The 22,383-nt window shown below is 39.8% G+C and overlaps 1 protein-coding gene and 1 pseudogene across 2 annotated transcripts in view; one reads left to right on the forward strand and one right to left on the reverse strand.

Moving 5' to 3' along the window:
• Positions 1–22,383, forward strand: part of PP2D1 (protein phosphatase 2C like domain containing 1) — a 29,478-nt gene that overhangs the window by 1,681 nt on the left and 5,414 nt on the right. The window contains exons 2-3 of one of the 2 annotated variants that reach the window (XM_010367606.2): positions 8,458–9,524; positions 21,502–22,369. In XM_010367606.2, coding sequence (XP_010365908.1) covers positions 8,458–9,524; positions 21,502–22,307 — 1,873 coding nt within the window. In that variant the 3' untranslated portion in view covers positions 22,308–22,369. Of the gene's footprint in view, positions 1–8,457; positions 9,525–21,501; positions 22,370–22,383 lie in introns of those variants that run through there. The other variant, XR_004058122.1, reaches the window with a different exon arrangement.
• On the reverse strand, positions 13,604–13,735 carry LOC115900806 (annotated as a pseudogene).

Raw genomic sequence — 22,383 nt, forward strand, 5'->3', positions numbered from 1 at the left:
CCTCCCAAAGTGCTGGCATTTACAGGCATGAGCCACCGCGCCCGGCCTATTGTAGGTATGGAAGAAGTGATTGGATGCTGATAAAATTTGTTGAGACTGAAGTATTCATGGGTGAGTTGATACAATTTGGAGATTGGCATTACAATACTCCAGCAAAAATTGTGATAACATTAAATAACATAGGCTGGGTGCAGTGGCTCACACCTGTAAACCAGCACTTTGGGAGGCTGAGGTAGGCAGATCACTTGAGGTCAGGAGTTCAAGACCAGCCTGGCCAACATAGTGAAACCTGTCTCTACTAAAAATACAAAAATCAGCTAAGCATGGTGGCAGGCACCTGTAGCCCCAGCTACTCGGGAGGCTGAGGCAGAGGAATTGCTTGAACTCGGGAAGCAGATGTCAGTGAGCCGAGATAGCACCACTGCACTCCAGCCTGGGTGACAGAGCAAGACTCCACCTCAAATAAAATAAAATAACATAAAATAAGGTGGATGGGGATATAGATGAAACAGGAATAAAAAATGTTGATGACAGTCGAAGCTAGTGATGAGTATATGGGGACTTATACTCCTATTTTTGTGTAATTTTTAGATTTTCCATTAAAAAAGGAAAAATAATCGTTGGTGAGGGAAAGCCATGAAGACGTCCCAAAATGCAAATAGTTCTAGAAGTATTTATAATGTGGACATTTGTAAATAAAATTTTACTACAGGGATAAGTAGCTGTATCCAACACAGTCGTAAACTTCAGGGAATTAAATACAAATAAAGTGGCAAAACATTTAAAATTTATCAGAGTTTTGCTTGCTTCTTTAATTTTTATTTATATTGCCATGTGTAAACCACGTATGAAGGTTGCTAAAGCCCTTTTGCCTATCACATAGTGCACTATTTTATTATCATTTATCATAGAAGGTTTTCCTTTCTAGAAGTGATTTTTGAATAATTTACAGGATTCAAATTTTACTGGCTAGCATCTTAAAGATATTTACCTGTTTTCTATGGCCATTACATTATTTTCCATTCATTTTTAATTTACATATATATTTCTTCTGATTGTTTTATTTAATATAGCTCACATTTTATTTTTAATTTAATATACTTTTTGTATTTTTTTGAGACAGGGTCTCAGTCTGTCACCCAGGCTAGAGTATTGTGGCACTATCATAGCTCACTGAAACCTCAAAATCCTGGGCTTATGCAATTCTCCCTGCTCAATCTCCAAGTAGCTGGGACTACAGGTGTGCACCACTATACCCAGTTAATTTTTAAGTTTTTTGTAGAGAAGGGGTTTCACTATGTTGCCCAGGCTGGTCCCCAACTCCTGACCTCAAGCAATTCTCTTACCCCAGCCTCCCAAAGTGTTGAGACTACAGGCGTGAGTCACTACACCTGACCAAGTTCATTTTCTCTTAAACCGTGTAACATAGCTGGTAACTAAGTGATGATATAAACAACTTACCACAACATGTTAGTAAATATGCATTACACAGTTCTCAAATACAGGTCGTTAAAACAATCCTCTCCCATTGATCTCCTGATTTTTTCTTAATTAATTTTACGTAGAACACATTTCTCCCTAAGCATTATAATTTCATGCCTTTATGTAATGTATTTTTATTTGGCATAGTTCTCAGTGTCCTTTTCACTTAGGGCAGAATGAGCAGGCTCTCTTTTTTAGCTTCCCCTAGGTACCAACTATGTCACCATTTACCTCATTTGAGGCTAAAAGCAACCTTGTCCACTTTACAGATAAGAAAGCAGATGCTCAGAGAAATTAAAAGACTTGATTGAGGTTATACAGTTAGTAAATGAATATTTGTTTTTGTTGTTGAAGAGACCGCGTCTCCCTCTGTAACCCAGGTGGAGTGCAGTGACGCCATCACAGCTCACTGCAGCCTCAACCTCCAGGGCTCAAGCATCCTCCAGTGTCAGCATCCTAAGTAGCTGAGATTACAGGTGCGAGCTACAGCGCCCGCCCAGGGACAATTTTTGTGTTTGTTTTAAGACGGAGTTTCGCTTTTGTTGTCTGGGCTGGAGTGCAATGGCGTGATCTCGGCTCCCTGCAACCTCCACCTCCCGGGTTCACGGGATTCTCCTGTCTCAGCCTCCCGAGTAGCTCGGATTACAGGCACACGCCCGGGTAATTTTGTATTTTTAGTAGAGACGGATTTCACCATGTCGGTCAGGCTGGTCTCAAACTCCCGACCTCGTGATCGGCCCTCCTCGGCCTCCAAAAGTGCTGGGATTATAGGCGTGAGCCACCGCGACCAACTTGTTTTTGTTGTTTTTATTCAAAGTCTGAGGCCATAGGAGAAAGATGGCGGTGGAGTCGCGCATTACCCAGGAGGAAATTAAGAAGGAGCTTCAGGAGCTGATCACTACAAGACAGGCCAGTGACAGCCGCCGCCACCGAATGGTCGAGTTCTCCCCGGGGAACGTACCATCCAGTGAGCTGGCGATCTACACTGGGATAGATGCAACCTTGAAGGAACTGAGCTTAGTAAAATAAGCTTATCCAGAGGCTAGAAAGAAGGGCACACATTTCAATTTTGTAGTCGTTTTTACAGATATTAAAAGATCTGGCTATCGTGTGAAGGAGATTGGCCAGCACCACGTCTGGCAGAAAGGGGACTGGTGATTCCATGACCCCTGCAGTCACAGAAGTTACAACTAGGAGATTATTTGGACATAACGATTACCCCCACTCCTTCAGCGTTCATGAGTCGTATTATATTCTATTTACTATTTCTTTTATTCAGGTTTTTTGTTTTTTTTTTTTTTTTTTTTTTGAGATGGAGTTTCACTCTTGTTGCCCAGGCTGGAGTGCAATGGCGTGATATCGGCTCACCACCACCTCCGCCTCCCAGGTTCAAGCGATTCTCCTGCCTCAGCCTCCCAAGTAGCTGCAATTACAGGCAGGTGCTACCACGCCCGGCTAATTTTGTATTTTTAGTAGAGACGGAGTTTCTCCATGTTGGCCAGGCTGGTCTCGAACTCCTGACCTCAGGTGATCCGACAGCCTCGGCCTCCCTAAGTGCTAAGATTACAGGTGTGAGCCACTGCCCGCCGCTTCTACTTACTATTTGTTGAATGTATTTTTCAGTCAATTATGTAAAGTAAACTTACATGCTTTTTCCTCCCCTGAAAAAAAAAATCCTAAGTCTACATTTTTCACAACAGAGTCAGTCCTCCATATCTGAAGGTTCTGCATCTGTGAATTCAACCAATTTTGGGTAGAAAATATTCCCAAAATACCTCCTAAAATAATAATACTAATAAACCAATACAACCAAAATAATACAAATAAAAATACAGTATAAGAACTATTTACATAGCATTTACGTTGCATTATGCATATTCTATCGAGATGATTTAACGTATACAGGAGGGCCCGGGTGCGGTGGCTTACACCTGTAATCCTAGCACTTTGGGAAGCAGAGCTGGGTGGATCACCTGAGTCAGGAGTTCAAGACCAGCCTGGGTCAACATGATGAAACCTCGTCTCTACTAAAAATACTATATGTATATATATGTGTGTGTGTGTGTGTGTGTGTGTGTGTGTGTATATATATATATATATATATATTAGGTGAGCACCTGTAATCCCAGCTACTTGGGAGGCTGAGGTGAGAGAATTGCTTGAACCCAGGAGGCAGAGGTTGCAGTGAGCGCAGATCGCACCACTGCACTCCAGCCTGGGCGACAGAGCAAAGACTCCATCTCAAATAAATAAATAAACAAGTATACAGGAGGGCCGACGCAGTAGCTCACACCAGTAATCCTAGTGCTTTGAGAGGCTAAGGTGGGGCGGGTGGATCACATGAGGCCAGGAGTTCAAGACCATACCAGCTCGGCCAACATGGCGAAAACCCATCTCTACTAAAAATACAAAAATTAGCCGGGCGTCGTGGTGCACACCTGTAGTTACAGCTACTATGGAGGCAGAGGTGGGAGGATGGCTTGAGCCCAGGAGTTCTAGGCCACTGCACTCCTGGGTGACAGAGTGAGGCAACATACAAGGAAGATACAAATACTACGCCATTTTTATCAGGAACCTAAGCTTCCTTAGATTTTTGTATCCATGCGTGGAGAGGGTGGTCTTGGAACCAATCCCCCACAGATAACCTAGGGACGATGTATATTGTTTTGTTCTTCCATATTTGAACTTCCTGTCCATGACCTAGTATTTACTGAAAATCAGATTTTAGGATGGCATGCAAAATGGGACCCTACTGGCCTTCAGAAAATATGTTTGTTTGTTTTTGTTTTTGAAATAGTGTCTCACTCTGTCGCCCAGGCTGGAGTGCAGTGGCATGATCTTGGCTCACTGCAACCTCCACTTCCTGGGTTTAAGCGATTCTCCTGTCTCAGCCTCCCGAGTAGCTGAGATTACAGGCGTGCCATCATGCCCATCTAATTTTTGGGGTACTGTTAGTAGAGACAGGGTTTCACCCTGTTGGCCGGGCTAGTCCCAAACTCCTGACCTCAAGTGATCCACCTGCCTCTGCCTCCCAAAGTGCTGGGATTATGCGTGAGCCACTGCACAGGGCCAGACAAGATCTTATATACGAATTTATATTTGGAAAGATAGATAACTCAATTACTACTGGGGCTGGGATTTGTTGCCCAGGCTGGAGTACAATGGCGTGATCGCAGCTCACCGCAACCTCCACCTCCTGGGTTCAAGTGGAGTGTGGGAAGACAAAAACATTCTTTTATTTTCTACTTTGTATCCTTCTGCATTGAACTTAAGAACATGATGATATATACCTTTTATAACAAAATATATTTCATTATTATTATTATCATATTGTCATTATAATTAAATGGGTCAATTTCTTATCTAACTACCAACTATCTATAGAATATCAATAGATACTCAATTGTTGAATATCTATTATGTATCTGAGATGTTTTAAGTACTTAGAGGCTCCAAGTATTCTTAGTGTCGCAGGCTCCATCCCTCATTACTCTAACACATTAAAATGTACCCATCTCAAATACAATTTATATATGAATTGAGTTGAAGTTGACTAGTTTTTGTAATGTCACATTTCATAAATATTTATGGCTGGGAACAGTGGCTAACAGCTGTAATCCCAGCACTTTGGGAGGCTGAGGCAGGTGGGTCACCTGAGGTCGGGAGTTCAAGACGAGCCTGACCAATGTGGAGAAACCCTGTCTCTACTAAAAATACAAAATTAGCAAGGCATGGTGGTGGGTGCCTGTAATCCCAGCTACTTGGGAGGCTGAGGCAGGAGAATCGCTTGAACCCGGGAGGCAGAGGTTGCAGTGAGCCGAGATTGCACCATTGTACTCCAGCCTGGGCAACAAGAGTGAAACTCTCTCTCTCTCTCTCTCTCTCTCTCTCTCTCTCTCTCTCTCTCTCTCTCTCTCTCTCTCTCTCTCTCTCTATATATATATATATATATATATATAATTACTTTATTTATTTATTTTTGAGACAGGGTCTCGATCTGTAGCCCAGGCTGGAGTGTGGTGGTGCAATCATGGCTCACTGCAGCTTCCACCTCCCAGGCTCAAGCGATCCTCCCACCTCAGCCTCCTGTGTAGCTCGGACTACAGGCATGCATACCATCACACCTGGCTTTTTTTTTTTTTTTTTTTTTTAATTGTTAATAGAGACAAGGCCTCACTATGTTGCCCAGGCTGGTCTGAAACTCCTGGCCTCAAGTGAGTTCCCTACCTTGGCCTCCCAAAGTGCTGGGATTACAGGTATAAACCACTGCATCCAGTCAACTTTGATTTTTATCAAGTTTTAAAATATTTTGTAACCAAAGCATTTTTTTTTTCTGGTCTCTAACTTTTCATAGGCCCTTGGAAATTGTGCATGAAATGGATAAAAATGGCCCCAGGTGCTGAGTACAGTGCTAGATGTTTCTGATAGGAAGGGGTATAAAATGATGCCTGCTCTCCAGAAATGTGTCATCCAGCTCTACATCTTTTCTTTCCTATCCTCAGCCCATACCTCTTCGTTGTAGTTTTTAAAAAAATTCTGTCCTTACTATCAGTTCTTTTCCTTATTCTGCTTGGTTTTGGCATAATCCATTCATTTTCTTGTGAACCCTCTAATTAGAACAAAAGTGTTTTAAGGCAGACGAAATGCAGCACAAAAGTAATTAGAATCATGCATCATTTAACGATGGGGATACTTTCTGAGAAGTGTATCAGTAGGCAATTTCACAGTAGGTAAGTCACAGAGTGTACTTACACAAACCTAGACGGTGCAGCCCACTAACACCTAGACTATATGGTATAGCCTATCCCTCCTAGGCTACAAACCTGTACGGTGTGTTACTGTAGTGAATACCGTAGGCAGCTGTAACACATGGAAAGTATTGTGTACCTAAACACAGAAGAGGTACAATAAAGTATTGTACAAAGAGTAAAAAATGCGACATTTTAAAATAGGGCACTTACCATGAATAAAGCTTGCAGGACTGGAAGTCCCTCTGGGTGTCAATGAGTGAGTGGTGAGTGTGAAGGTCTAGCACATTATTGCACGCTACTGCAGATCTTATAAACCCTGTACACTTAGGTTACACTAAACTTGTAAACAATATTTTTTCTTCAATAATAAATTAACCTTAGCTTACAGTAACTTTTTACTTTGTAAACGTTTTAATTTTTAGAACTTTTTGATTCTTTTGTAACATTTGGCTTAAAAGGCAAACACATTGTACAGCTGTACAAAAACTATTTGCTTCATTTCCTTATTCTAAGAGCTTTTTTCTGTTTTTAATTTTTTAATTAAAATTTTAAATTATTTATTTATTTATCTTTTGAGATGGAGTCTCACTCTGTCACCCAGGCTGGAGTGCAGTGGCACGATCTCTGCTCACTGCAGCCTCCACCTCCTGCCTCCTGGGTTCAAGCAATTCTCCTGCCTCAGCCTCCCAAGTAGCTGGGATTACAGGCATGAGCCACCACGCTCAGCTAATTTTCTGTATTTTTAGTAGAAACGGGGTTTTGCCATGTTGGCCAGGCTGGTCTCGAACTCCTGACCTCATGTGATCCACCCGCCTCGACCTCCCAAAGTGTTGGGATTATAGGTGTGAGCCACCGCACCCAGCTAAATTTTATTTTTATTAAAAAATTTAACTAAAATTATTGTTAAATTTTGTTTAAAACTTTTTAACCTTTTTCAAAAAAATAAAATAAAATAAAATACACACCTTGGCCTACACAGAAGTTGGGATTATCACTCTTTCCCCTCCACATCTTGTCCCACTGGAAGGTCTTCAGGAGCAACAACACAGAGAGTTGTCATCTATGTTAACAACACCTTCTGGAATACCTCCTGGAGGGCCTGAGGTTGTTTTACAGTTAATTTTTTTCTAATATAAGGAGTTCACTCTAAAATAACAATAAAAATTATACTATCATAAACACATAAGCCAGTCACATAGTCATTTATCATTACCAGGTATTATGTTCTGTACATAACTTGTATTTGCTATACTTTTTTTTTTCTTTTTGAGATGGAGTCTTCCTCTGTCACCCAGGCTGGAGTGCAGTGGCACCATCTCGGCTCACTGTAACCTCTGCCTCCCAGGTTCAAGTGATTCTCCTGCCTCAGCCTCCCAAGTATCTGGGACTACAGGCACTCACCACCATGCCCAGCTAATTTTTTGTATTTTTAGTAGAGACGGGGTTTCACCATGTTGGCGAGGCTGGTCTTGAACTCCTGACCCCGTGATCCGTCCGCCTTGGCCTCCCAAAGTGCTGGAATTACAGGTGTGAGCCACCGGGCCAGCCTAATTTTTGTATTTTTAGTAGAGACGGGGTTTCACCATGTTGGCCAGGCTGGTGTTGAACTCCTGACTGCAAGTGATCCGCCCACTTCGGCCTCCTAAAGTGCTGGAATTACAGGCGTAAGCCACCATGCCTGGCCTTGTATTTGCTACACTTTTATTTGACTGGCAGCATATTAGGTTTGTTGACACCAGCATCAACACAAAAACATAAGTGACATGTTGCACTTTATGTCATTGAGACAACAATAATGTCACTAGGCAACAGGAATTTTTTGACTCCATTATAATCTTTTGGTACCACCATTGCACATGGTCCATCATTGCCTGAAACATCATTATGCAATACATGACAGTCCATATTAGAAATCAGAATCGCAGGTCTCAAATATATACTTTCACATGCCTAAGGTAAAATATTGTGCTGATTTCTCTGAGCATTTGCTTAGATGTCTGGCTGACTTTTTGGAATTTTTGCCTAATTTATTTCAGGCAGACACAGGTCAATCACCAATTAATTGAGTACTTACATGTTTTTTGAGGAATATGACTCAGAATATTTAACCCTAGGCTTGTATAAGATTGTGAGGAGCCAAATCAAATTGCAATGATAAGAGCCTGCTTGAAGAGATTTTCACTGCATCATCCTGGCATGTAAATATCTTTCGTCCTGTTTGCAGAGTGTTTTGGAAATCAAGAGAATGGAATATGAAAACATCAACATTTGATTCATATGTGGATATTCCACTTTTACCCAAAAGAAAACGTTTTAGAAAGAAAAAGTCAAGACCAGTGAGACACACCAAACGCCATGAAGAGGAGCAGGTCTATGAGCAAGCGACCACATTACCCTGTTCCATATGCAAGCACGAAATTGACCTAACTGGTATTTTTCTCCATAAGAAGCAACATGTAGCTCTGGCCACGCTGGGTTTCCAATGGATGGGTGGAAAGAAACCACAGCCCTCAGTGATTGCTGTTCAGAGACAGTTCATGATTTCTAAACTATTGTCATCTTTTATGTTCACTGAAAAAACCCTACAGAGCATTAATAATGCTTTTGAGCTGCTTTGGAAAAAACAAATACCAGCATACTATAAGATTTTTGATAACATTGACAGGAGTGTCATATATTCTCAAAAAATATGTCATCTATTAATTAAAGGAGTGGGTATTTGTGAAGACAGAAATTCTACTTGGAAAGCTGACATGAATGATAAATTCACTGTAGTGAGTAATTTTGGTAATAAACCTAATGTGTGTTTTTTCGGTTTGTTCGATGGACATCATGGTGCCTCAGCGGCAGAGTTGACATCCATGGAACTCCCAGTTTTACTTCTCCATCAGCTTTCCAAATTTGATCCTTCTTACCAAATGACAACTGATGAGCAACAAATAATCAATTCCTTTTACACTGTGTTTAGAGAAGAATACACAGCAATAGAAGATCTCTTTTCTGCCATAAACAAAACAGAAGCAGTGAGGCGTGAATATGAGGACATACACAAAGCCTTTGCAAAAGCATTTTGGAGAATGGATAGGCTTTTACGTCTTGGAAGAAAAGAAGTGTCCAGGGTTCAATGGAGTGGCTGCTCTGCAGTTACTTGTATATTGGAAGGCAAACCTAAAAGTCTTTATGCTCATAAGAATTGGAAAAGAAAAAACAACCATGATGGATTGGCAGAGAGCTCCACTTCCCAGGAGATGCCACAAATAATTCCTGGAATATTACATGTTGCAAACACTGGTATGTACATTGAATAGCACCAAATAACATCTTTATGTTTTTGGTTCCTTGCAGCAAAACCCCTCATGCTTCCAGAATTTTTTTATGATTTATTATTTAGCGACTTATTAGTGCCTAGAAATTGCACTGATCAATATAAGAAGCAATAAATAACCACAATTTAAGTGCAGATTGCAGGCACAAAAATATTGTAATGATTTTTCAAACAGGCACAGATATAATGTGACAAATATGTTACATTTTCCCAAAGGGGTAGCAATAGAGTTGCTTATAAAGATGAAAAGCAAAGATACTACATATGCTTAAATCTGAACAAAATTAAAAACATTTTGTACACTTCTCTTTTCAGAAAAATGGAGAGTTGTTTGCTCATTGTTAGTGTAGTTGTTTAAGTTGGTCAGTTACTCTGATAAGTGTATTTGCTATAGGTCATTCTCATGCTCACTGGCCAAGTAGCATCTCTTTCATCTCAGAGAGAATAATAGTTCATGCCTCAGTTTTATGAGCATGTATTCTCTTCTTAAAGAAGTTACATGTGTTGTTTAAAAGTTATTTCAGGAAGTTTAGGAATTTGCCAAAATGGAAAGCTCAGAGGTTCCACACTGAGTTCTATGAGATACTTAACTACAGTTCTACTACCCTTTTCATAGATAGAATTATTATTAATGATAGTGTCCACTTACTGAATATTGAATACAGAGTAATTTCCTCTTCTAGTCTTACAATAACTTTGACATCTAGTGATATCTAAGTATTGTTAACCCAAAGTTTCAGATGAGAAATTAAAGCTAAAAAATGTGAGATAATTCGTTCAAGGTCTCAGAAGTAACAGGAATTGGAGTTGGAAATCAGTCCTGCCATATCATGTTACCTCTTAAGGGGATTGTTTCCAAAGCCTGAGGAGGCTGGGCCTCAGCGAGTGGAACTTTGTGGCAGAGACAGTGTTGCAAGGCCAGATAATCACAAAGAATACTACAACGAATGTCAAGGCCCCAGAAAGTCAGCCTGTTTCTGATCCAGCCTGGTTCTGAGCCTGAAATGTCAAAGACTCCAGACTAAACAACAAGAAAGCTAAGTGCATGTCCACTGCCTCAGAGTCTTTGTCATCTCTCAGGCTCTATGCTGAGGTTCCAAATAGTTCATAGACATAATCATTACAGATTTAAGACCAATCTGTGAACTGACCCATATTCTTGGAATTGGGACCCCTATAGAAGTTATCATTAATTATAAGAGTCTTTGTAAAATTAATACGACAAATTATGACATATTCAATAAGTGGATACTGTTATTAAATGTCTAGACACGGCCAGGGGTGGTGGCTCATGCCTGTAAATTCCAGCACTTTGGGAGGCCGAGGTGGGTAGATCACCTCAGGTCAGGAGTTTGAGACCAGCCTGGCCAACATGGTGAAACCCTCTCTCTACTAAAAATAAAAAAAAAATAAAAAAATAAAAAAAAAAAAAATTAGCTGAGCGTAGCAGGCGCCTGTAATCCCAGCTACTCGGGAGGCTAAGGCAAGAGAATTGCTTGAGCCTGGGAGGCAGAGGTTGCAGTGAGCTGAGATCACACCACTAAACTCCAGACTGGGCAATGAAGTGAGACTCCGTTTCCAGAAAAAAAAATTAAATGGCCAGGCGCAGTGGCTGACTCCCGTAACCAGTGCTTTGGGAGGCCAAGGCGGGCGGATCATGAGGTCAGGAGATCAAGACCATACTGGCCAACATGGTGAAACCCTGTCTCTACTAAAAATACAAAAATTAGCTGGGCGTGGTGGCGCATGCCTGTAATCCTAGCTACATCGGGAGGCTGTGGCAGGAAAATGGTTTGAATCTAGGAGACGGAGCTTGCAGTGAGCCGAGATGGCACCACTGCTCTCCAGCCTGGTAACAGAGCAGGACTCAGGACTCCATCTCAAAAAAAATAAAAAAAATCTAGATACACTGCTGATTGGTTGGTTCTAATCTCCAGGTCCAACAATGGGATTTAATTTCCAGGCCTATACAATGGGGTTAAACTGTTTGCATCTAGGCATGTTGTATTTTAATAGAAAGACACATGGGTGAAACAATTCAAATTGTAAAAGAGAGAACCTGAGGTCATGATTTAGCTACAAAAGTACTCCTGTAAGAAAGAACTTTAAATGACTTCCAGCCATAAAAAAAAATTTTTACACAAAATTTTCAAGAATTATTTTGTATTTTATAGAACAGGATTAATTATAGCAAGGGAATTAGGTTTCCTTTTTATAAAATTCATAAAATATCAATGTCATCATAACTCTAGAATTAAAAAAAATTCTTAACTTATATATGAAATATGAGTTCAATGATGAAGCCACCGAATAAATGTTGAATTTGTACATGTGGAAAAAGGTACTGCCAGACTCACATTCTTTTTAAAAATGTTTATCTATTTTATTGATACATAATAATTATAAATATTTATGGGGTACATGTGGTATTTTGATATATGCATATAATATGTAATGACCAAATCAGGGTATTTAAAATATTCATCACCTGAAATGTGTACTATTTCTTTGTGTTGGGAACACTTCAACTCTTCTAGCTATTTTAAGATATACAGTGAATTATTGTTTACTATAGTCACCCTAATGTGCTATCAAACACTAGAACTTATTCCTTGTCTCTGACTGAATGTCTGTACCTTTTTTATTTTTTGAGATGGAGTCTCACTCTGTTGCCTAGGCTGGAGTGCAGTGGCACCATCTTGGCTCACTGCAACCTCCGCTTCCGGGGTTCAAGCCATTCTCCTGCCTCAGCCTTCTGAGTAGCTGGGATTACAGGTGCATGCCACCACACCTGGCTAATTTTTGTATTTTTAGAAAAGACAGGGTTTCACCTTGTTGGCCAAGCTGGTCCCGAACTCCTGACCTCAGGTGACCCACCCTCCACTGCCTCCCAAAGTGCTAGGATTATAGACGTGAGCCACCGTGCGCAGCCTAAATTTTGTATTTTTAGTAGAGACAGGGTTTCAACATGTTGGTCAGGCTGGTCTCGAACTCCTGACCTTGTGAACCACCCACCACAGCCTCCCAAAAGTGCTGGGATTACAGGGGTGAGTCACTGCATCCAGCCTGTTTGTACTTATTAACCAACTTTACTTTATCTCCTCCTGCCCTGTCCCCAACCTTTCCCAATCTTTGGTAACCATCATTCTGCTTTACTTCATTGAGATCAACAATTTTTAGCATCCACATATGAAAGAGAACAAGTAATGTTTGTCTTTCTGAGTCTGGCTTATTTCACTTAACATTATGTCCTCAGTTCCATCCATGTTGCTACAAATGACAGAATTTCCTTCTTTTTCATGGCTTAATAGTATTCCATTGTGTACATATACTACATTTTCTTTATTCATTCATCTACTGATGGACATTGTTGACCCTGCATCTTTACTATTGTGAATAGTGCTGCATAAAATGTGGGGGTACAGGTGTCTCCTTGATATCATTGGCTACATACTCAGTAGTGGGATCTGCTCCCCATGACTCAAATATCTGTTAGACCCCATCTCCAACATTGTTGATAAAATTTCAAGATGATGTTTGGGGGGAACAAAAATACATACCATAGCAGGGCCTTTATTATGTTGAGATATGTTTCTTCTATGCCTAATTTGTTGAGAATTTTTATCATGAAGAGATGCTGAATTTTATTTTAAAAATTTGGGGGGCATTTATTGAGATAATCATACGGTATTTCTCCTTCATTCTGTTGGTAATGTGTCATATTTATTTTATGTTTAATGCTGACTGTATTACAAGTCATCACGGTGGGCTATTTATCATATTCAGTAGTGGGATCTGCTCCCCATGACTCAAACATGTATCAGAACCCATCTCCAACGTTGTTGATAAAATTTCAACATGATGTTTGGAGGGAACAAAAATACATACCATAGCAGGGCCTTTCATATGTTGAGATATGTTTCTTCTATGCCTAATTTGTTGAAAAGTTTTATCATGAAGAGATGTTAAATTTTATCCAAAAAATTTTTGGCCATCTATTGAGATAATCATATGGTATTTCTCCTTCATTCTGTTGGTAATGTGTCATATTTATCTTATTTTTAATGCTGACTGTATTACAAGTCATCACGGTGGGCTATGGGGAAAAGTTTTCAATTAGCAGTAATCACACCGTGGCTAAACCTCACTGGCTATGATACTGCCTCTGCATGAAGCTTCACATTTATTGATTTCTGTGTGAACCATCCTTGCATCCCTGGAATAAATCCCACTTGATCATGGTGCTTTTAAAAAAATACATGTTGTTTGATTCAGCTTGGTAGTATTTTGTTGAGGATTTTCACATCTACATTCATCAGGGATATTGGCCTATAGTTTTCTTCTTTGTTGTTGTGTCTTTTCTGATTTTGGTATTCAGGTAATGCTGGGCTCGTGGAATGAGTTAGAAAGATTTCCTTCCTCTTCAATTTTCTGAAATAGTTTGAGAAGAATTGGTGTTCATTCTTTTTTGAGTTTGGTAGAATTCAGCAGTGAAGCCATCTGGTCCTGGGCTTTTCATTTGGGGGACTTTTTATTACTGACTCAATCCTGCTACTTGTTATTGGTCTGTTCAGGTTTTCTATTTCCTCCTGGTTCAATCTTGGTAGGGTTGTATGTGTCCAGGTGTTTATGTTTATCCATTTCCTCTAGGTTTTCTAATTTGTTAGGGTATAGTTGTTCGTAACAGTCCCTAGTGATCTTTTGTTTTTCAGTGGCATCTGTTGTAATGTCTCCTTTTTCATTTCTGTTTTTTGGGGATTTTCTCTTTTTTCTTGTTTAGGCTAGCTAATGGTTTATTGACTTTTCAAATCTTTTCATAAAAACGACCTTTTGTTTGATTGATCCTATGTGTATTTTTTAGTGTCTATCTTGGTTAATTCTGCTCTGATCTTTATTTTTTTTTCCTTCTATTAATTTTGAGTTTGGTTTGTCCTGGCTTTCTAGTTTCTTGTGGTGCATTGTTATGTTGCTTATTTGGAGTTTATTACTATAAATTTCCCTATTAGTATCACTTTTGCTGCATCCCATAGGTTTTGGTATGCTCTATTTTGATTTTCATTTGTTTCAAGAAGTTTTTGATTTCCTTTTTAATTTCTTCATTGACCCTATGATTGTTGAGGAGCGTGTTGTTTAATTTCCATGTGTTTGTGCAATTTCCAATGTTCCTCTCGCTATTGATTACTAGTTCTATTCCATTGTGGTATGAAAAACTACTACTTGCCAGATGCCTGAAGTCAAGGTGTTCACAGGGCCATGCCTTTTCTAAGGTAGAATCCTTCCTTGGGTCTTCCAGCTTATGGTAGCTCCAGGCATTCCCTCACCCACAGCTGCGTAATTCCAGTCCCTGCCTTGATTTTCACATGGCATTTTACTGTTCTGCCCGTGTGTCTCTACTCTGTGTATCTCTTTTTTTTTTTTTTTTTTTTTTTTTTGAGGCGGAGTCTCGCTCTGTCGCCCGGACTGGAGTGCAGTGGCCAGATCTCAGCTCACTGCAAGCTCCGCCTCCTGGGTTTACGCCATTCTCCTGCCTCAGCCTCCTGAGTAGCTGGGACTACAGGCGCCCGCCACCTCGCCCGGCTAGTTTTTGTATTTTTGGTAGAGATGGGGTTTCACCGTGTTAGCCAGGATGGTCTCGATCTCCTGACCTCGTGATCCGCCCGTCTCGGCCTCCCAAAGTGCTGGGATTACAGGCTTGAGCCACCGCGCCCGGCCTCTGTGTATCTCTTATAAAGACGTTTCTCATTGGAATTCGGGCCCACCTGGATAATCCAGAATGGTGTCATTTTGAGATCCTTAACTACAACTGCAAAAACTATTTTTTTTTTCCCCAATAAGAACACATTGACAGGTTGTGGGTGTTAGGAGTAAATGTGTGTTTTTGGATATGTGGTCTTGAGCTTTGTTTTGGGATGAAATTACTTGGAAATAGTTTGATCCTTTTAGATCCTGTTTTTGTAATTTATCAGGCAAGTCCAGGGCAGTGGTTAATTTGGGTCTAATTATTCTCTGCTCCTGAGGAAAAACCTTCCTAAGCATGCTACCTAATGATTCCTGAATTAGTATCTTTTCAGTCTGGCTGGTTGGAACAGGATTTATTCTACCAGCCCTATGAGTCCTCAGCAATGCTCCCTCTAATCCTTCTCAAAAATGTTTCTTTTCCCAGTTTCCACCCACACATGTATTCACCAGTACCCATCTAAACACTTGAGAAAGACCTACTAGAGAAAGACCCTCGAAAGATATCTGGAATTCTCTGTGCCTCTCTTTTCTCTCTGGTATTCTGTCCTCGGCAAGCTCTAGCTGCACTGGTTTCCCTGGACTCTTGGCTCTGTCTCTTCAAAACAGATGAAAGTGTAAATCCAGTCACTGTTATTGTATCTTGACCAGAAAGATAAGAACTTCCATATAATTTATGTTTTGGAGAATTATTTGAGAGATGTGTCATCCAGAGTACTGCATTTGCTCCTGCCTGGTGTCTGCCTGTTGACACTATCAATATGTACTAAGTGATCCATTTGAGGCTTTCAGACTACAAATACGTGAAGGTTGGTGGTTTCACATTCTTTGTTTTGTAGAGATGGGGTGTTGTTATGTTGCCCAGGCTGGTCTCGAACTCTTGGACTCAAGTGATCCTCCCATCTTGGCCTCCCAAAGTGCTTTGATGCTTTGATGAGCTTTAATCTTCTCATGTATTAAACATGTGATTATCCTTTCCTCACAGGATTACAGATGTGAGCTACAATGTCAAGCCAGTTCCAAGTTCTCTGTAGCTTCCTTTCTTCCCTCTTTCTCTCTTTGACATAATTTGAAATAGTCACTTTTTCTGTAGTCTGTGTGGTGCAACAGGCCTAGGTTTATTTTTGGTTCACTGTTTCAGTGAGGCCATCGTCCTCTGGGGTCCTAGCTTTGTTGTGGTGAGCCATTTAGTCTTCCCCATCTCGGAGAAGCCCTAGGTTTTGTCTCCTGTTTCATAAGCCTGTGATTTTTTTTTTTTTTAATACAGAGTTGGGTCGGGTGCAGTGGCTCACTCCTGTAATCCCAGCACTTTGGGAGGCCGAGGCGGGTGGATCACAAGGTCAGGAGCTCAAGACCAGCCTGGCCAACATGGTGAAACCCCGTCTCTACTAAAAAATACAACAATTAGCCAGGTGTGGTGGTGGGCGCCTGTAATCCCAGCTACTTGGGAGGCTGAGGCAAAGAATTGCTCGAACCCAGGAGGTAGAGGTTGCAGTGAGCTGAGATCGTGCCACTGCACTCCAGCTTGGGCGACAGAGTGAGACTCCGTCTCAAAACCAACAAACAAACAAAACAGTCTTGCTCTGTTATCCAGACTGAAGTCTGGTTACATCAAATGAACAGTACTAGCTCTCTCCTGTTTTTAGGGTGTCTTCATTTTTATGTGGACTTTTCTGTCTTCATTCATCGCTAATGCTGTATTTGCAGACCTTAGTTGCCTTTCTTCTCTGGATGCGTTTCCATGGGTGTGAAAATGTGTTCATTCGGATTAGTTTAGTAAGTTGCTTTTAAAATTATCTCCACCCCTACCATTTTCCCCTAAAGTCTAATTCAACTCCAGAATCTCCTTCAATTTTGTGCAGGAAAAAAGCCAAATTCTTAACACTGACATTTTATATACCTTCCCTTCCCCTTCTCCCTTTTTTTGATGGTGGTGCTGAGGAACTCTCACATGTTTACAAACCTGATTCTGAGAACACATTCAACAAATATTTCATAAATAGTTGAGACTCGTGCATAATATAGTTAGGCTTGAGGGGTACAATGGTGAGCAATGAACAATGGACATGAATTTCATGATCATACACGTCTGTAAAACAAAAGGATATTTTGAACATCCAATGAAAGCTAGTTCAACATGAGTGAGGCTCTTAAGATAACCATTCTTAGGAAGTCACAAAGCTGCTGTCCATGCATAAAATTAAACAAATTCAGCCTCTTTTGCTGAAACTAGAGCACTGAAGAAAAACTGGATATAGACTGTTTCCCCTAATCTTATTTACATGCAATTCTAATTTACTTATGCTTCTTTATAATTGTAATTTTTCCTTTCCCCAGTAACTATTTCAATTTTTCCCAAATTCCAAGTTACCACTGCCTATCTTAAGCCTGTAATTCTACTTTGTATTTTCTTATAATTCTTTTATAAATGGGTCTGAAATGAAACATTTGTCATTTCCCCTCAATTTCTTTTGAATAGCCTCTCTACCTGCTTTTCTCTTCTTAGAACACTAAATAACCTTTAAGTGTCTACCTCTTAAATTAGCTTATTGAGTCTCACAGTAACTTTGACAAGTAACACTGCAGGTGAAAAACTGTTACTTAGTGAAATAAAGTGATCTAATGAAGGCCACACAGACAAAAGTTTGGGGTTAAAGTCTGTGTCAGGCTCCTAAATCCTTCCACTCCCCATACTGTTTTTCTACGCCAAACTGTCCTTATTACCCATGGGCAACGTTGTACATCCTAGGTGTGTTTAAAGTTCCTTTTCCTCTTCTCTCACTCTTTCTTAAAACTTTCCTGTTCTAATCAACACTAAGTCACCTTTCTGGCTTTATCTGAGAAAAATCTTGATATTGCCTACTCAGCTCCAGAATTCCCTGGTTGGGATTCCAGAGTTCACTCTAAGTTTACTGACTTTTCCTTCTCACAAAAATTGGTGATAACCCAGTAATTGCAGGAGGCAGCCACATCATTACCCTCTGCATAAGAAACACTTTACCTGACTATGCCACTTTAAAAAGGCTTGAGCATCATCTCAAAGCGGCTCTTTTTAATCCCCAAGATTATTGTTCCTAAACACGTTGCTCTTCCAGTAATCCTGTTCCATTTTTATTCTGGTAACATTTTCTGAAGAGCGCAATCTCTCCAAATACTGAAAGTTGTTACCTTTGTCTAGGACTTGAATTCATTTATGCTTAGATTAAAATTGTGTGGTGGTTTTCAACACAGTTCATTGCTTGGTTAGCTGTTCGCATTTCCTCCAAACAGATGTTACCAAGAAACTTTTTAAAAAGCCAAATTGTCCTTTCTCTTAAGCTATCAAAGGCTGCTTCCTCTCCACGTCTCCAGACTACATGGACGTAACAGTGATATTTAATAATCTTCCTCTAATTTCCCATCTTCAGGGAAACCTTTTGTTCATTATCATGTTCAAGCTTTCAGTTTAATATAGCACTTGACTTCAAACACCCTGTTTGTAGCTGACAGCATATGCCGCTCACTGTTACAAAATGAAACTGTTGACTCTGCACATCTAATTTTTTAGTTCGTTCCATTAGTAGTCTTCCCGATGAATCTTATTTACCCTCTACTTCACAGTTAAGAAACGCTGGCTACTTCTCCTTCACTTTTTCTTTCCTTCATGCACCATTCATACAGGTGAAGAATGCGATGCCGGGTGCAGTGAGTAGCGCCTATAATCCCAGCATTTTGGGAGACCAAAGCAGGAGGATTGCTTGAGCCCAGGAGTTTGAGACCAGCCTGGGCAACACAGCGAAAGCCTGTTTCTACCAAAAAAGTGCAGAAATTAGCCGGGTGTGGTGGAACATGCCTTTAGTCCCAGCTCTCGGCAGGCTGAGGTGGGAGGAACACCTGAGCCCAGGGAGGTCAACATTGCAATAAAGCCGTGATCATACCACTGCACTCCAGCCTGGGTGACAGAGTGAAACCCTGTCTCCAAAAGGAAAATAAATAAATAAATAAAAGGCATTATCTCCCTTTTTAACAGGTAGAGCAAGAACTGCAACCAGGATTTAATGCCCTTTCTCTTAAAATATTTTATTGTGCTGAACCCAAAGGATGTTCACTAGTAATAAAATGGGCTCCATTTACTCAGTTAGCACATTAAGTGCCACTTCATGTTGCCTTGCTGATCCAGTAATAATTTATAATCCAGCAAAAGTCATTATTTTACTGACTTATGTTCTGCAAAATCTAAGTCGAATAATCAACAGTAAGACAAGTTAATACACAATATTAATAACCACACTATAAAGAAATGAGGGGCCATGTGGCCTTTAAGAACTACTATTTATGTAGAGTTTACAAAATATTTTTCACAAACATCATCTTTTAGTACCAATCCAGTAGCTCAGCTATTAACAATTCCTATTATATAAATGAGACAATAGTTTCCGTCTCTGACACTAATGCTTTTACCAATTTAGGCTTTGAGTCTCACTCTGTCGCACAGACTGAAGTGCAGTGGTGCAGTCTTGACTCACTGCAAGCTCCGCCTCCCAGGTTCAAGCAATTCTTGTGCCTCAGCCTCCTGAGTAGCTGGAATTACAGGCGTGCACCATCATGCCCGGCTAATTTTTGTATTTAGTAGAGACAGAGTTTCGCCATGTTGGCCAGGCTGGTCAAGTGATCCTCCTGCCTCAGCCTCCCAGAGTGCTGGAATTACAGGCATGAGCCACCACACTGGCCACCAATTTAGGCTTTCCAACTATAGTACTATACTAGTTGCATGGACCTCAACCTTTCTTTTTTTTTTTTTTTTTTTTGAGACAGAGTCTTGCTCTGTAACCTAGGCTGGAGTGCAGTGGCGTGACCAGCTTACTGCAACCTCCACCTCCTGTGTAGAGGCGGTTCTTGTGCCTCAGCCTCCCAAGTAACTGGGATTACAGGCGTGCATGCGCCACCATGCCCGGCTAATTTTTTTGTATTTTTAGTAGAGATGGGGCTTTGCCATGTTGCCCCAGCTGGTCTCAAACTTCTGGCTTCAAGTGATTTGCCTGCCTCAGCCTCTCAAAGACTGGTGTTTACAGGTGTAAGCCACCACACCTGGCCTTGGACCTCAACCTTCTAAGTCTGAATTCTTTTAGCTATAAAACCGTGGGCCTAGAATTGAACTCCTCCTGCAAGCAACTAAATGATCCCAGGTACAGGATCATATTTAAAACCAGAATATTCTATGTAAATTTGGCATTCTATTCCAGGAATTTTAAATCTCAAAGATGTTGTAATAATCAAATATTATTAACCCCATCTCAGAACAGTTTAATAACTTTCTATAAATCACAAATGATTTCATACCAAGAAAAACAATATGTAATTATATGTAATTTTAAAAATATAAAATTATATTCCTAAAAACTTGGGGAAAATCAATTTTTCCTAACTAAAAAAATTCAGTTGTTCTTAAAAAATACTCCACAAAAATTACAGTAATACATAACCTCCCGCCAGTCTGTTCAGATCCTGTTTAAACTGTAAGATTTCAATGAAGCACACTATCATGGATTCATCTGAACCATGAACAAACTACAACCAACTTTTAAGATTTCAGTTTCCAACCAAAGGGTTTAATGTTGGCTGCCTATTATTCATGTACTACATTAATAATGTATTTCTTCACAGGAATGATTGACTTAATTTTTAAAAACTACACATTATAGCAACCTAACATTAATAGTGACATTCTAATGTTTTCATCACCCATGACCTTAGCACATTCAAGTTTTAACTTGTACTGGTTACACAACTGTCATTCTGTTTTTTAAAAAAAATCAAAGTTTGTGTTTTAAACTGAAGAAGCATTTATCTTAAAACATTTAAAAATCTGCTAGATAGAATATATGTTGGCTATAAAAAAGTTCAACTCATGACTCTCCAATATAAGTAACATTAAGTCATTTCATTTAAAAATTTAGAAGTTACTTTGCATTATCTGTAATGTTAACACTAAATGTAGTAGTTTTAAACACTAAAAGTTGCTTAACGATGAGGTATAAAATGATGTTTGAATCTGTATTTACTATAAATCATTCAGTAGTGATATATTACACATATTTAAACAGTACTTTTACATAGCCTGCTTTCTGTTTAGCATTGAAACACAGAATTTACTAAAGTTAGCAGATTTTGAATACAATTGGTTATCTCTAGGATAAAAATTTCTTCTTTTAAAAAATAATCTTTTAGGTAATGTGCAAGCAGTCTTGTGCAGAAATGGCAAAGGTTTTTGCCTAACCAAAGAACATACTACACGAAACACAAATGAAAGAAGAAGAATACTTCAGAATGGAGCAGTCATTAGTTCAAATGAACCATACGGGCTTGTAGAAGGGCAAGTAAAAACTACACGAGGACTTGGATTTCATGGAAATCTCAAGCTGAAAAAGTCCATTATCCCAGCACCTCAAACTATTTCTGTCCCTATAGATGACCTATGTCAATTCCTTATTTTAGCTACTAATGGACTTTGGGAAGTTTTGGATAAAGAGGAAGTCACTGCCCTGGCAATGACAACATTTCACATGTATAAAGAAACATACTGTTCTATCATACCTAAAAAATCTTCACCTTCCAAAGGGCCTCTGCTTTTCTCAACCAGTGAACCAAACCTTACTAAATCACAAAGTAATATCCACGTATTGTTTCAGTATAAATCTGTATCTGAAGGATGTGTGTCAACTACAAATTCCAAAGAAAATTTGTCCGATTCAAACTATTCTAAATACTGCATTTATAACCCTGAGAATGTAGAAACATTTCCAGCAGAAACGACTCATCATAAACCTTGCAGTGAAAAAATAACTGACAGACCAACCAGTGTCAATGGTGCGGCAACAAATGAAAAAGAATCAGGCACTAAGAGTTTCTATGAAGGTGCAGCTGAGTATGTTAGCCGTGAACTTGTAAATGCTGCTTTACTGGCTGGCTCCAGAGACAACATTACAGTTATGGTAATATTTCTCGATGGAAGTGAATGTCAGCTTCTGACATAAAAAATAAAGTTTCAGTTATCCAGAGCACCAAAATATAATACCATAAAGCAATTCTTCAATGATCCAGATACTAGGA

The sequence above is a fragment of the Rhinopithecus roxellana genome, chromosome 1, assembly GCF_007565055.1.
Source record: "Rhinopithecus roxellana isolate Shanxi Qingling chromosome 1, ASM756505v1, whole genome shotgun sequence".
NCBI lineage: Eukaryota > Metazoa > Chordata > Mammalia > Primates > Cercopithecidae > Rhinopithecus > Rhinopithecus roxellana.